General features: G+C 40.0%; 2 protein-coding genes across 3 annotated transcripts in view; one reads left to right on the forward strand and one right to left on the reverse strand.

The window, feature by feature from the left end:
- Positions 1-11,438, reverse strand: part of shroom2a (shroom family member 2a) — a 33,703-nt gene extending 22,265 nt beyond the window's left edge. The window contains 3 exon segments of the mRNA XM_069704136.1: positions 33-181; positions 8,889-9,099; positions 11,127-11,438. Coding sequence (XP_069560237.1) covers positions 33-181; positions 8,889-9,095 — 356 coding nt within the window. The 5' untranslated portion in view covers positions 9,096-9,099; positions 11,127-11,438.
- A 234-nt stretch (positions 11,439-11,672) lies between these two features.
- Positions 11,673-15,269, forward strand: LOC138624164 (synapse-associated protein 1-like). 2 transcript variants are annotated; one of them, XM_069704137.1, is made up of 9 exons: positions 11,673-12,117; positions 12,267-12,385; positions 12,465-12,531; positions 12,656-12,729; positions 12,820-12,959; positions 13,116-13,267; positions 13,587-13,645; positions 13,749-13,884; positions 13,972-15,269. In XM_069704137.1, the coding sequence occupies exons 1-9, from the start codon at positions 11,904-11,906 to the stop codon at positions 14,094-14,096; spliced, it is 1,086 nt and encodes a 361-aa protein (XP_069560238.1). In that variant the 5' UTR covers positions 11,673-11,903; the 3' UTR covers positions 14,097-15,269. The 2 variants fall into 2 exon arrangements, with proteins under 2 accessions (XP_069560238.1, XP_069560239.1); XM_069704138.1 differs by having other exon boundaries at positions 13,116-13,261.
- Positions 15,270-15,322: the final 53 nt, after the last annotated feature.

Consider the following 15,322-nt stretch of genomic DNA (forward strand, 5'->3'; position numbering starts at 1 on the left):
CAGGAGGAGGAGAGTGGGGGTTGGTTACCTACCTTTTCACCACCAGACTGAGGGTCTTGTGGGAGCCTTTCACCAGGCAGATTGCCTCCTGTCTGAAGCCACTCAGGGGAATCTCGTTGATGTTGACAAGCTCGTCTCCCACCTGGAGACTTACAGCTGCAGCCTTGCTGCCCTCCTCAACCTGGAACACAAACACAGCAGATGATACCTAAATATTTCAGAATACCAACTTTTGCTGCAAGCGATGAGCCACGATATTTAACATTTTAGCAATCTTAAACCATATCAGTACTTCTTTCGGTTGCTTTCTCTCAAAAGTTCCTACATTCTATTTGTTCCCATAACACCCGTTTGAATTAAACTCAGGACACTCTACAGAAGAGAAAGATATGAAATGCTAACAGTTGAAATAATGTTGTTGTCTAAGCAGTTAGCTGGCAGTGAGCGCCAATATTTAGTTTGAATTGACAACATCCTGATGACGTACTGCGTTTGCTCAGTGAAAGGTGTGGGGATATCGAAGAGGCTACACGACATCAAACTACCTTCATGTACATCTGCCACCGGAAACGTGGACAATACCAAAATGTCAAAGTGGATTGTTTCTTTAATTGACATTATGCAAATTATTTGTATTTACAAGAATGCCTGCAAACTTATTCTGTAGAGAATATACAGTTTAAACGTGCGTGCCATGAGACTTGTTAAGGCCATGAGGCTCCTGCTGCTGTGTTGGGAAAGATTTAAGATCACAAATTTTGTAAACTTAAGTTTTAGTTTTGTTTTGAATTATAAAGCATATCTAGGTGCTAAATCAATACTGTGAAAGTGTCAAAATGCTCAGTCCACAGAGAAATGCACAACAAAACACATTTTTAAAAATCAAAAATTGCCCATCTGAATTTTTTCATGTGGCTGATTGAAATGAGTAATTGATTATTAAATTATTATTTTGTTGGTATTACAAAACCATTTATTAAAGAAAATGATGTTACTGATGCTCATCGTAAACTTAATTTCCAATTTTGTAATAGAGGTAAATGCTGAATATTGTGAAATTCATAGTTATCAAATCTTTATGGATGCTGGGTTTTCAAACCAAGAAAAGCTGAACATCAAAGAAAAATGCAGCATAAAGTCACTAGTCTCTGGATGACATGGACTCTGATTTTACAGTGCAACGGTGACAGAAGACACACCACACTGTTTACCATTATTAACAGCAGGTAGGCCAGCTTCTAAAGACGAGAATCAAAGGCTATAAAAATACTTCAAAAAGCTGCTGTCCAGGCCAGTGGCATGATGTAAAAACAAAGCACTGTGTTTGTCTGAGGGCAGACACCTGGAACAACACAAAGGGATGTGTAGTGAACAAAGGAACAGTGCTCTGAACTCAGCAACTCCTCGTAATGATGTACCTCTGGAGGAGATACACTGACACGAAGGCTGACTGGAGATAGAAGATATTAAACTGACAGAAAGTCCAGCTTCGGTCTCTGAAGTGCCAGAAATACCGCGCGTTAAGGTCAGTGCTGTCCTCACTCTGATGCAGAAAGTCAGATATGAGAGGTGCAAGACGGCACGGCTCGGTCTGGAGAGAAAAGCAGCGAGAACTCGCTTGGCAGTTGGCACATTAACACACAAACGCAAAGCTCTGCAGCTGATTATCAGTTCTCCACTCAACCTGTGAGAGGGGGGCTTGTATGACTCAACTGCAGAAGTATGTGTAGGTTTACAGACCATTACGTCTTATATGGCCTGTATCCTCAGCACGGAGAACCAGAGCCCCACATAGCACTAATCACACTGCAGCCTCGTTTCATTTTTCTGGAGTAGACAGTTCAGCTGGGCTGGATTGGGCATTTTTATGCTGGCTGGCAAGATTCCTGAGCTGGTCCTGATATGGTAGTGTTTCTTGTGAAGAGTCACAGCCTGTTATATTGACTGAGTTACAATGTTTGAAATGGATACAAAACACAGCACGTTTACTGAAACTGGAAAACTATTCTCACCAGAAAAAAAAGCAGTTTGACTCATTTGAACTGAGGAACAGAAAAGCAACTGCTAAATTAGTAGTTTTAGATTATGCAACATTAACACAAGGTCTTTAATTCGTGGTAAGGGGTCGCATAATGTTGGTTGTCAAAAATCTAAAAGAATAGTTAGGTGAGGTTCTGATTGCTTAAATGATCTTGACGCATAGAAAATATAATGTTTTAGATGATATTGTAAAGCCTTTCACTTTAGGTAGTACACTGGATTACAGTGTTTGAGGCCACATCAGGCTGCTGTGAAAAATCCTTTGGGTTGCCTAAAGAAGTATTTTTACATAAAACAGAGAGCACGTACAGTCAGTAGCGCAGAATAAGAAGACAGAAAAAGTACAATTTATACGAAAAGAATGAGAGAAAGCAAACGTAACAAGAGAGAAAATAGTGCAGCCAAAGTTCTCAGTCCAAAAACCATCTAATGACAGTACCAACTGTTATCTGCAACCTGCTGTGTATATAGTAGATACAAAAGATTTATTTTTCAAGATCAACAACATAGCTATCACAGCCTGGGGCTACATAAACGTCTATCCTTTCATTCAATACAACCTAACAGGAAACATGGCTGCACAAGAAGAGAATATTTTCAGAAGAAATAAAGAATAACAGCAAACAGTGTCACAGAGCAACACAAAAGAAAACAAAAGGGCAAATAAAGCTGGTGTTCATTCAACATCAAGGCAGGAGGTTCACACTGCTTTTCCGAACATTTTTCACCACAGAAGCCCAATCAGCACGAGCCATGCTGTGGCCTTTGTTTACCATCTTCCTCCAGGCTACAATCAGTCCGACTGCAGCCATCCTGGATTCCTCAGTATCCTCAAAAATAGCCCGATGTCCCTCTGTGGGTCATGAAGGGAAGGATGTGGTGGCAACGAGGGTAAGGAATGTATCTTTTCTGCTGACAGTACTAAACGCAGACTTTATGTACGTTTTTTTAGACGCACACATCACTGACAATGTTCCCTGTAGTTTGACAAGCCACCAGCAAGCGCATAAAACAAACGCACCCACAGCTGACTTTTGCACAACATGCAGTTTTTGTTTTGTTTATTACCATCTGTCCATGTTGCTGTAGACGGAAACATATTTTAAACATTTGCAAGTTCTTGCAGTAAATCATTATATTTGGTTGTAACATAGCTTTGGTCATGCTCACCTGCACATCTGCAATACAGTTCATGACTCTTTTAGTGGCATCTATTGTTGGCCTCACTCTCCATAGGCAGGATCAATGGGTCAGTATGTACTAGTGGGATCTATTGTCAGAAATATAAAATAATACACCATCTATGTCTTCATTAGTGTATAATCACCTGAAACTAAGAATCATTTTTCCGTTATCTTAGAATGAGCCCTTAAGATCTCTCCTTCCACAGAGCGCATCATGTTGCACCGCCATGTTTCTACTGGGTCCCAGAGGGGACAAACCAAACACCGGCTCTAGAGCATTACTTTTTTTGCAAGATTCATTGCTACTGTGGATTTTCTTATTCGCTTTGAAGGGAAGGGTGAGATGAGGGGTGTTCAGCTGGTTGCAACCTCCAACGTCGCCAATGAATTTACCGTTTCAGTTCGCTGATGTCATTTTGAACAATACAGATTGGCAATAAATTGTAAAATATCCTGCTTTCATGATACTTCTTTGTCAGCGTACCGTTTCTTACTGTCACTGGCTCTGATTCTGCTGCACCAACAAATGTCTGCAGAGAGAATCGCAGTTGAAACAACAGACTGACAGAAGAAACTCAACTAATCTTGCTGCACACATTACGGGACCTATGCTTCCTCCAGAGGAAGAGTCTGCTGCGTCCCATACACACAGCCTCAGGAGAAGTTAATGTATCCTGTTGTACAATCAGTCATTGAGTCAATGTCATCTACATGGTACTCTGAGTACTTCCCAGTCTGTGGCATCAAAACATCCCTGCAGAGTCTCACTCTGCTTCCTGTGAACACCTCCTCACAGTCGTCATGGTCGCAGGCTGCTGCTGAACAATGGGTGTGTAGGCGGGGGTGAATGGGGGGAGGGCCGGAGAGCTGTACGCATCCCTACATTTGCATAAAGGCTTCATTTTACGGAAGGAATACACAAATTTATCCCTCAACTTTAAAGGGACATATGCCCTTTAACTTTTGAATGTTCACCAGCTAGTCATTTACTGTCTGCTGCTGTTTAGGTCATTTAAGGAGGCTTTTTACAGCTTTTTCACTGAACTCCGCTGCCAGCTGTAAACAAAAACAACACTGATGGCAGTGAGAGGTAATCACACCAGTAATGACCCCAAAGATATGAGCTCAAAAAAGCTTAAACACATGAGCAGAAAGGAACTACAGAGTTGCATGGTGATAATTATGTATTATATATATATATATATATATATATATTGCTTATGGCTGCTTTAAAGTGGGTTTTAAATGCATCCATGTTATCACACGATTGGCTGGTTTTCCCTCAAAACGTTTTTAGTTCTGACAAAAGGGTGTCTGTGCAACCCGAGTTTCAAAAACTGTCAAGTACAAAAAGCTGGAATGGAAAGCCTGATCACATTTGTATTGTACATATTCTTTCATCAGAAATGTTCTGAATTTTGTGTTCAGAGAGAAGGAAACCTTTGACAAGTCTGGTTCATTTTCAGTTTAAAAACCTGACTTAAGTCAGGTATCAAACAGCATTCTTGTTGTAACGGTGCAAAATCTGAAAATGTTGAAAACCATTCCCAGCAGTAAACATAGCAGCCCTATTTCTGAGATTCCAGTAAGACATACACTCAGGTATTAGTTCATAATGTCCGCCTCTGTGAACATATTAATGTTCAGTTTTTACTCAAACTTACAGAAGTGTTGATTCAACTTTATGATAATTTTGATGGATCCAGTTTGTGGCACGTATTACATTATGCAGAGAGTTGTTTCTGTTATTTGCTCCAGCCTCACTGATATAAATGAGAAACAAATAACCTTCATGAAGGTAGGACGGTGAAGGTGTGCGTCATAAAGTTGTAACTGAGTGTGTTGAAACTTTAAGCTTTCCAGCAAAAAATTACCATCAAACAAAAGGAATTCCAGCTTTCCACAGGAGACTAAAAAAAAACCTATTTTTAAAATAAGACCATGAGGTTTGTCCCAAACTTTAAGGTAACACTGAAGGAGCTTTACAATAACTGTGTTTTATTTCTAATGTAAAGGTCGAACAGCTCCATCAAAGAGCACACGGTGTCTCGTTCCTTCCTCTCAGGCTAATCAATAATCCCTCCAGCATTCCTCATCCATACCTCCAAAAACAACGGTCTGTCATGAAGCCTTTTGCCGCACACGAACCATCATCTCATTTCTGTGAATAATCTTTGCCCAAGGATTTGAGCAATTCTGGGGCGAGCGAACGCAGCCAAACTGCTGCCACACAAAGGATTCAATAATTGGTAAAACCTGTTTACCTGCAGGTGATTTATCACAGCGTGTTAAGAATAAAGACCTGATTGCAGCGGGTCTGGTACTGGTTTTTCAAGACCAAACAATATTTTCTTCCATATAAAATGTGATCCTGGCAGAGGAAACATGTACGAGGTGCATGCCCAGCTGTCTTGTGTAAAACAGGATTATTTAAGTTTATTGAGACGAAGGACTTTAAGTCCATGAAGACCTTGAGTATAACCGGAGCTATGAGAGGAATGTTAAGAATTTTAATTAGATCCAGGATATTTTTTAAACCAATACTCCGAACCTGTCATCAAAGTGTGGACCCTTTTTTTATTATCCTTCACCGGAGCGCCCTCAGAGAACGCATAGAAGACAGAAAACGGCCAACAAAAGTATTGATTTAGGCAGACGAAGGGGCACGCATGTTCCTCGGATGAATGCATAAAATGCAGACATCCTTGCCAAGACCAAACTCTGCTCACCCTTCACGTAGAAAAGCAGACCCATTCGAATTCTAGTTGGAGGAGGAAGATTTTAATTTCTAAAGCGATAAATAGTAAAGTGCATTTCGGCTGAAGTATAAGCAGATATCGGAAAACTAACTCGAAAATCCTCATGGGTGCTGCTGTGTTACATTTCTGATCAGTAGGCAGTAGGACGGAGAAATTTGAACAGTTAAGTAATCTGATTTGTCTATATCATAGTGTTTGCGTACATTTTTCTCAAGAGCAGAATAAATACAGAGCTTTACTGTTCAGGACAAAATGCTTCAGGTCAGATCAAACCGAACAAATATTCTGAGCAGATTGTAGCTGCTGCATTTTTGTTCTTGTACCCATTCAGGCAGGATAGAAACGTTAAAACAGCTCTCCAGAAATAGGACATTTAGGTGCAAGAACAGCCACCAGTATGTTTACCTTTATTTATTTATTTTAAATTGGGAAGATAAAGAGCAAAGTGCACCTCAGTTTATACTGAGTGGACAACTACGTCAGCAGCCTGTTCACATATTTATGTCCTTAGGCAGACAAATGGTGGTAATACGAGACCTTAAACATTTGTTTTTCCATCAACCGCAAAGTAGGGGAACAGTAGGTTTACTTGCATCTTTATCTGGTTTTACAAATAATTCAATGACACACCTTTTATAAATCAGCGGCTATAATCTCAGAGGAGCTCCAAAAGAGCACGAATCACTAACCCCGACTTAATTTATCCCATCATGCCATTCCTACGGGCTTCAGGCTGTCACGGATAATTCACAACATTTTGAAAATCAAACAAAGCTCCAGCATTCCTCCTCCTCCCCCGCTCCTGGTACCACGAGCTACCCTCCGAACTGAAATTTAACCCAGAGCAGAAGCAGGGGAAAGCAAATGTCCAGGTGAGATCTAATAACACACGCCGCAGACTAAGTGACAGAAAACTAAACTCTGAGGCATTTCAAGTCAGCTTGACTAATATGTGTTAAATCTAGTCCATGACTAATTTGCTTTATGAGATTACTGAAAAAAAATATATATATATCTTAGTTCCAGCCAGGAAGACTCCGGAAAAACCATGAAATATTATTTCAAAGGAATGTAATTATGCAGATGAAAAGGTGAGAGTTAGAAAGTTGTCAAAAGATTTTAAAGGAGGTCAGATCTCACCATCTGATCCAAACAGCTCCACTTTTGTTGGTCTTCGGAGTGCAGATGTAGCGTTCAGTGACAAAACGTTAACAATAAAAAGCAGAAGTCAAGCTGTGCAAATGGTTCACCCCCTCACTATTCAGCAATGTGACCTAGCCATTTAATCTTACAGCTTAAAGACTTAAAATGGTCAGAATGTTGGTCATTTAAATCACATGTTTGCATCGAGCGTCGGTAACGGGGTGACGGAGGTCCTCACTGTGTAGCTCTGGGCCCATATGGTGGAGTTTCGGCCATCTGTGATGAACTTTGGAGCCAATTTGGGTCAATACAGAAATGACGAACAGAAAAAGAAAAATCAAGCAGGAATGCAGCTCCAGACAAACAGGTGCTGCTATCTTACCATGAGAAATTAACGAGCAAGGTCTTTGGTAGTAAATCATTACACGGTCAACGGGGAAATGAGGTTACACAGCTGATCGGGCTGCTCTGTGGTTAGGTACTCTACCTCTCATGGTGACTGACGACGCCTATTAAACAAAGCCATGGCAGAATTATGAGCTGTATTGAATGTTGTGGTTAATGTTTAGATTTTTGAGCACTGACTTTATTACAAATTCAGCCAAAATGTGTTAAATGACCAGAGCTATGCAACATGCTTGGACCGACAGATCATACATGAAAGGAGACGGTTAACACTCTCTGTAAAGAGGCTGCATGTCCAAATGCATGAGTGACAGAAATAGAAAAAGAGCCACGGTAACAGCTAATCGAGGCTGCACTTTGGCACAGTTCAGCTAAAACATGCTCATAATGATTTTGCTCATATTGCTGATGTTTAGCAGGTGTAATGTTTATCAAGTGGTACATCTTCATCAACTCTCCTCTCTACATTTCCCTTCAGCACCACCATAAAAGTATGTTTTTGCAATGTTTAAAGTAGTTGTTGAGGTGTTACAATCTAGTTCAAACTGACTGACTTCTACTAGCACGGCTGAAAACAACAGGCTCATATCAGTGATCTCAGTCTGTTTGTAATATTGAAATATTAAAATCACTTGATCCTGTCTCTTCCTCCTTATTTTATCTTCTTCTGTTTGTGATGCACAGAAACATGTTTGCTATGTATAATAAGCAGAGAATTTTCAGATGTCACGACACTCAGCATTTTGTTGTCATTAGATGACGGCAGCTACTAAAATTATAGTCTTGACTGGTCCGGGCAACTACTGCCAAAACTGATGGTTTGAGCAAACACAGTAGAGAAAGTAATGTTTAACACTGTGAGCCACCAACACCTGCTCCACCATGTTAAAGGACTCATGAAATTGATTTGAAATCATGATTTGTTTGGCATCCTCCACATCGAATGATGTTGAGGATCTTGACAATCGTAGAGACTTCCTTTGAGAAGCTAATGAGTAGCTGATGTTGATGTAATTGTACACAGACAGAAAAATACACGTCTCTGACTCATATTCCTGCAGCTGTTAAATTGGTGAGTCTAAACAATGTCAACAATGGAAAAGATTGAGTGCAATGTGACAATTAAATTTTATTGTACTGGAGAGTTTGAACACGTCGATGTGTGCAGAAGATATTTAGATTGAAACAGACAATTTACAAAAAGGAAAAATTATAAGCTTTTACTATGGCCTAAAAAAGTCTAATAAAATGCATTTCAGCACGCAGTGAAAGTCCTGCTCTCCAACCAGCAGACTCCAACACAACATCTCCCTTCTCAACTATCTCTGACATATAAAGACTGGTTTGAATGACTTACCTTTGTTATGAGCAGAGGCTCCCGATGCTCCAGTCCCCCTCTAAGCGTAAACCCCCAAGGCGCACCTCCCGAAAGAAACACATCCACCAGCTTCCAGGCCTCAACATCTCTGCTCCTCTGATCCACATCTCCTGATTTCTGCATCACGTGCCAAAGGCTCTCTGCTTCTGTACAGCGCAGGCCATCTTTATATCCCTCAGCATCCATTGTACTGTGATAAACATAAAGAAATGAGCATTAAACCATGTCCAGTAAACGCATCATAAGAAGCCCCTCTCTGAAAATCAATAAGTTAAAGTTTAAGAGATGGCACTATATTTAAAAGGCTCAAGTTCTGCCCCAGTCTCCTATTCACTGTATTGAACGCTGGCACATTGTCTTTAAAGCCCGTTTTGTTCTGTGATACGCTGATGACATTCAACTGTACCTCCCACTGAAATCCACTGAATAAACAGCCTGGTAGAGCTACAGCTAGATCTTCACTGGTCATAGCAGCATTGTGACGGTGAATTTTAGAAATGATCACAACTTTACTGATCAGTTTCAGTTTCCACTCGTCACAGTCTGGGTTCATGTTATACTGCTGACCTGCTCAAGCCTGAAAAATAAACTGCTAAATAAAATAAAACAACTTACACTCATGAATAAAGTGATCACATGTCAGTGGCTAGACAGCTAAAATGAGGTAAAGACTCATTCGTAGACTGGCTGATTAAATGCTTTATAGTCAATATTGTCTTTATCCTGTTACTTCCGGTCTCATCTTGAGATTTTCTGTTCAGATGTTTTTGTTTCAAACACACACGTCTACCTACCTATGTGATACAAGAGAAGTCTGCTTTAGGCTGGCCTGTGTTTTGGTTTTCATCAGCCAACACTGATTAAGATCATTGCTGTGTCACTGTCTGTCTGTTAATGCGTGATGATTCACCTTCAACATAGAAGCTATAAATTAATAAAAACATTTATAGATTGTACTAACGATTATTTTCAATGTTGATTCTTGACAGAAAAATGGTGAAAAATGTCACCCTGTGTTTCCCAAGGTGGGGCCTGAAACGTCTTGTTTTGTCCCAGTTCACAACCATAAAATATTCAGTTTATCATCATGGAGGAAAAAAGGAACCAGAAAATATTCACATTTAACAAGCTGGAATCAGAGAAATTTGGTCACTTTTCATTAAAAAAAACATTTAAAACATTCGGTGACAGCTAAACGATTTATCCACTGATCTATACACTACTTTACTATTTAACACACAAAAGAGTGGTTTGTAATTAAGCTTAATTTTAGTTCATGGAGAATACTGTTTATATTCATTTGATCAAGCAAATAATCAAATATATATATGTTGCTATTATTACTGCTCCAAACTCATAGCAAAGTTGTTACTTGCAATGATTGCTCTGCTTCGCCATTTCTTCAACACAACAAACTCTAATTGCCCATCATCTTGATCATTACAACAAATCTGTGAAGAACAAAGAGAGCATGAGCATGAATCTGTAAAAGTGTTGCAAATTATCAACATAACAGATATCAGCGGGGAAAAAAACCCATCAAAAACCGTGCATCCCTAGTCTTTTATATGGTGTAGGATTAAACTGGCATCAGTGACAATAATGTCTGGAACAAAAGAAAAATAATAAGAGCATGGCAGTGTTAAGTGAAATTCAAACATGGGCATTACAAAGCTTTGCACTATAGCTGTGAGCAAACTCAATCTAAGATCACTATAATAATATCAAGAGTTGTATTTGTCAGGAGTATGGATGTCAATGCATTGGGATAAGACTGGCTATTGACAGTTTGAATTTAGGATTATTTTTGGCAATAAAATAAAAAGACTATAGCATTTATGAAATCCTATTTCAACACACGTCTTCCACGGTTAAAGTGACTGTCCGCTGAAGTTACGGTGTCTTCATTTAAAATGAACTCTCGTCCCCGTCTGTCCTGAGAGCGACTAGTTTGAAACACCTGTTGTCACTAATCAGACATGTTGACTTTAACTTGATTTAAATGAACACACTTATCGCTGTGGAGCAACACAATGGGAACCATCCTCGGCTGTCCCGACAAATAAGCCCCGCTGAGCCGCGTTAAACAGACCTGCTCTCCTCAATAAAGAAACACGATCCGCGTGCGAAACCAACATTTAACTTCAACACCGTGAAGTCCAAACATTTTATATAAAAACAAGATATTATAAAAAAAACAAAACGGGGCGACCTTACCTGGGAATTAAAACTTTTGGACAACCCGGTGAACACGAGAGCTCCGTCGGGTCGACACGCAGCGACGTCCCGGCTCTTCGTTACACATCCTTCATCTTCAGAAACCGGGAGGTTTGTTTTGGGGTTGTTGTTGTTGTTTTTATACTCGGAAGGAATCAACTTTTTAGTCGTAACATAATTGTGCGGACGGCTTCGCGGAATAAGATGAGAACTGACACCGTTTCAAAACGCAGCGGTTCGACCCGGATCCTGCTTCGCGGACACGGACCGAGCGGCACCGACACGCTCCGGGAGAGTTCACGCGAGCTAAGCTACAAGTAGCTCCGTCCGCGGAGAACCGGGACGACGAGCGGAGCGCGACGCGGCTCGCGCGCGTCATCTACCGTTAAGCGTACAAAAGGCGAGATTTCTCCTTGAAGAATTTACACTTAGCGATTTAAACCCGTTTAAGATGAGACTTTAAAAAAAAAAAAAAGAGTCTAACAGGAGGGGCAGGTCATTTTGTCCGCAATATATTAGTCCGTTAGGAAACTATTAACTTGGTTAAAGACTCGTAGAAGAAAGCGCGTGCGTTGCCATGCCAACTTGTTTTAGCCTAAGGGTCGGCAGGAGGGTCAAACCGAACTAATTCGCGGAAGTGGCCGAGTGGTATAACGTCACCAGCTATCGCCTAGTTTCAAACTATCAGAAAAACCGACATATACAACCAAAAAAATATGACCTTTAGAGCATGCTCATGAACTTATTTGAACTTTTTTTTGACTGGGTGTTTAAAGTATGTTTAAGAATTGGGGAACCTGGCTCGGAATAGAAAACGAAAATGGCCAAGTTGAACAAGAAAGCGAGTCTGTTGTTGGTGCTGATGAAGACGGGAATGGTGGAGTAAACAAAGCGGAGGCTGCTGCTGCTGCTGCTGAAAGTGAGGAGGACGGTGCTGTTGAGAAAAGTGCTCAACCACCTCAACTGCTCCAGAAAGCGAAGGGTTTCAGTGGTGAGTTTGTTCAAATTGATGAAGCTTTAATTTTGTTGTTGTTGTTGTTGTTGTTGTTGTTGTTGTTGTTAGTCGGCTACCAGAGTTGTAACTCTGGTGAAAGTGCAGCAGCCAGACATCAGTAACCTCAGCATGCTGCTTCTCTGCAGGCTTCATGTTTACTTTCGCCAGCAGTGCCACAAAGAAACTGTCCGAGTCCGTCGTTGAAACAGCACAGACCTTAAAGAAAAGCGTGGAGGAGGGGAAGATCAATGGACTTATTGATAAGGTAAACAGCTTTGCTGTCAGTTATTTAAATTATTGCACCTCTTCTTTGTACTAAACTGTGTTGGTTTTTCCCCCCTCAGACCATTTTGGGTGATTTCCAGAAAGAACAAGAAAAGTTTGTTCAGGAGAAAAATGCAAAAAAGTTTGGTAAATACCTCGGTGTTTTTATTTGCCTGTCTATATTTCAACTCATAATTAAACTTGAATTAAAACACTACACGTACATACATTTACATTGCAGTAACGACAGGCCGGTTTTCTTTGCTCCCAGGTGCTGCTGTGCCACCATGGGTTGGCTATAATGAAGAGGACACCATACAGCAACAGATTTTAGCTCTCTCAGCTGTGAGTGACCCCACAAAACCTTTCTTTTATATAAAACAAATAGTTCAATTGTGCATCACTATATTGCTATTTGATTTATTTTGGTGACAGGACAAAAGAAATTTTTTGCGAGACCCTCCTGCTGGGGTGCAATTTCATTTTGACTTTGAGCAAATGTATCCCATCGCCATGGTGATGTTGGACGAGGATGAGCTCCTCCGGAAGATGCGCTTCCATCTGGTTCCCAAACAGTGAGAGAGCTTCACTTACATATCAACTTTGTTGAGCACTGTTGTCAGCGCGTCCATCCTTACATGTGTGTTTATTAAAAACATAGGTATGTTTATTTCCTTCCACTGTGGAGATGATTGCCTTTTCCCTGTGTTGTTCTTCTTTTTTTTTTTTAGGGTGAAAGAGGAAGTCTTCTGGAAGAATTACTTCTACAGAGTGTCCTTGATAAAACAGTCAGCTCAGCTCACAGCCTTGGCAGCACAACAGGATGCAGAGCAGAGGGACAAGGAGAGAACTTGCTCCAGTCCTGAGGATCCTCATCGTAAGGGTACAGTCGAACCTCAAGTGTCAAACTCTCAGGACATGATTGATCCTAATGTTGTTGTCAGAGAGGAAAATACAGATGTCTTTCAATTTATAGCTTCTTACACTAAATATTAAGCATGATTGAAACAAAAGAGCGGTCAGGTTCAATGTGTAATAAACCAAAGAGTGTGTTAACATTAAGACCTTTTTGCACACAGTATTTTACCTTTAGTTTGTCAGATAATCTTGTTAAGTGTTAAAATCAGTAGTAGGAGCAACATTATATGGATTATTTTAGTATGAGTATCACTGAAAATGATGTCTAATAACCATTTATACAGATGTAGCTAAACAGAAAACGTCCTCTGCCATCCACAGTCTCAAACCAAAGTCAAGAGAGGTGAGCCACCTGATATCAAAGTCTAAAATACACAATATAATTCCATCTAAAGCAGTGTTTGGAAAAATTCTGACAAGCTGACCTTTTGTTTGTGTTATTAAAGGATGAAGAGGAGCTCTCCACCAGTCCACCTGTGTCCGAATTTGTAAGTGATGCTTTTGACTCGTGCAAGATAAATGAGGAGGATCTACGCAAAGAAATGGAACAGCTGGTTCTGGACAAGAGGGAAGAACAACAGGGCAAGTAATTTAGTTCAACTGGGTTATCATGTATTTGTAGGAGTTCAATGTGTGACTCAGCTTCTTTTTCTTTTCTTTTTTTCTCAGAGACTACAGACTGGGAAAGAGAGTTGCAGGAGGAACTTCAAGAGTACGACGTGCTGACTGATAATGAGAACCGTGACGACAACTGGGACAGAGAGATCGAAGAGATGCTGAAGGACGACAGTTAGAGTAATTAAACAAGCTCCCTCAGCTTGAACTGCTTGAAAGGCACATTTAAGGTCAGGAACTGTGTCGTGATTTATTACAATGCTGGTTCTCCAAGAACTCTGAGAATGGAAAAATGACCACAGAGCATCATTAATATTTCAGCACACGGTTGCTGTCACCCTAATAGTTTTTCAGGTAAATAGATGAGAATAAATCCTGTCATGCAGCACAGGTTTGTATTGTGGTCCTGGGGTAAGCCTTCACAGAAGATTAAAAATCGACCCTAACAAGCCAATGAAAAGGATAATATTAAATACTAGAAGTACTGTTAAGCTAAAGCATAACAGAGACACAAGTAGAGAAAAGACAAAACTGCATCAGCAACATCTCTTACACACCAATATCTATATAAAACATGCTACCATTGGTTAACATTAGCCCATATAAGCTACTGGTTACATCAGACCAAGGGAGGCTGAAGCAACAAAACCAGTGAGTATATTGAGTTGAGCAGGAGTGCAATTTACTAATAAGGGAAAGAATGTGCTATGTCTTCTTTCACAGGTTACATAGGTTTGTTTTTAAGTTACATTTTAGACATTAAAGCGATATTATTGATTATATAGTAAGTTCTGGGTAATGAAACTTAAACTATTTAAACCAAAGTATAAAATCTTAGACCGGAGACTTTGATGTGCCTTTCTGGCCTTACTGATGCCAGCCTGTTGCAGAAATAACATTAATTGAATAGCATGAACCAAATCCAGGGACTTTTTCTGGGAGTTCTGGTGGATTTCACGTGAACAGGAAAGTATTTGTTTCAAGTTTATCTTATAACTGAGCCAACTGTTTTCTTTTTCTTTCTTTTTTTATTGATCTTTTCATTTGTTGGTTTTTAGTAACTTTTGATATCCTATTTTGATATCACTTTTGAAATTCTGTCAACAGTGTATTTCTGGTTAGAATTTAACACAATGTATTCATGGACTTCTGTCACTGACACAAACATTTATATTTGTGATCAAATTTGTTGTTTTACTGTAGGATGTTGACATACTTAGTGTCTTAGTGTTCTTCCTGTTCATAGCAGACTTTTATTCTGAAAGACAAACCCAAAGTCTGTGTTGTGTTGATGCTTATGCAAACTGCAGTCTATGTATTGTTGAATTTGATTAAATATCAACTTTATTATCGTTCTGTGTTACTCGTCTTAAACAACACTTTGAGCCACGTCTTCTTTTCACCA

This window comes from Brachyistius frenatus, unplaced genomic scaffold (assembly GCF_029030835.1).
Source record: "Brachyistius frenatus isolate BFR_SWC_R1_liver_20210118 unplaced genomic scaffold, ASM2903083v1 Contig_49, whole genome shotgun sequence".
Classification (NCBI taxonomy): Eukaryota; Metazoa; Chordata; class Actinopteri; family Embiotocidae; genus Brachyistius; species Brachyistius frenatus.

Excerpts from the sequence above, each read along its gene's own strand:
- LOC138624164 (XM_069704137.1), top strand. The coding sequence starts at position 11,904 with ATGTTTAAGAATTGGGGAACCTGGCTCGGAATAGAAAACGAAAATGGC. Across the intron at positions 13,268-13,586 it reads TGAGGATCCTCATCGTAAGG|ATGTAGCTAAACAGAAAACG; the intron begins GTACAGTCGAAC and ends CCATTTATACAG. Across the intron at positions 13,885-13,971 it reads CAAGAGGGAAGAACAACAGG|AGACTACAGACTGGGAAAGA; the intron begins GCAAGTAATTTA and ends TTTTTTTCTCAG.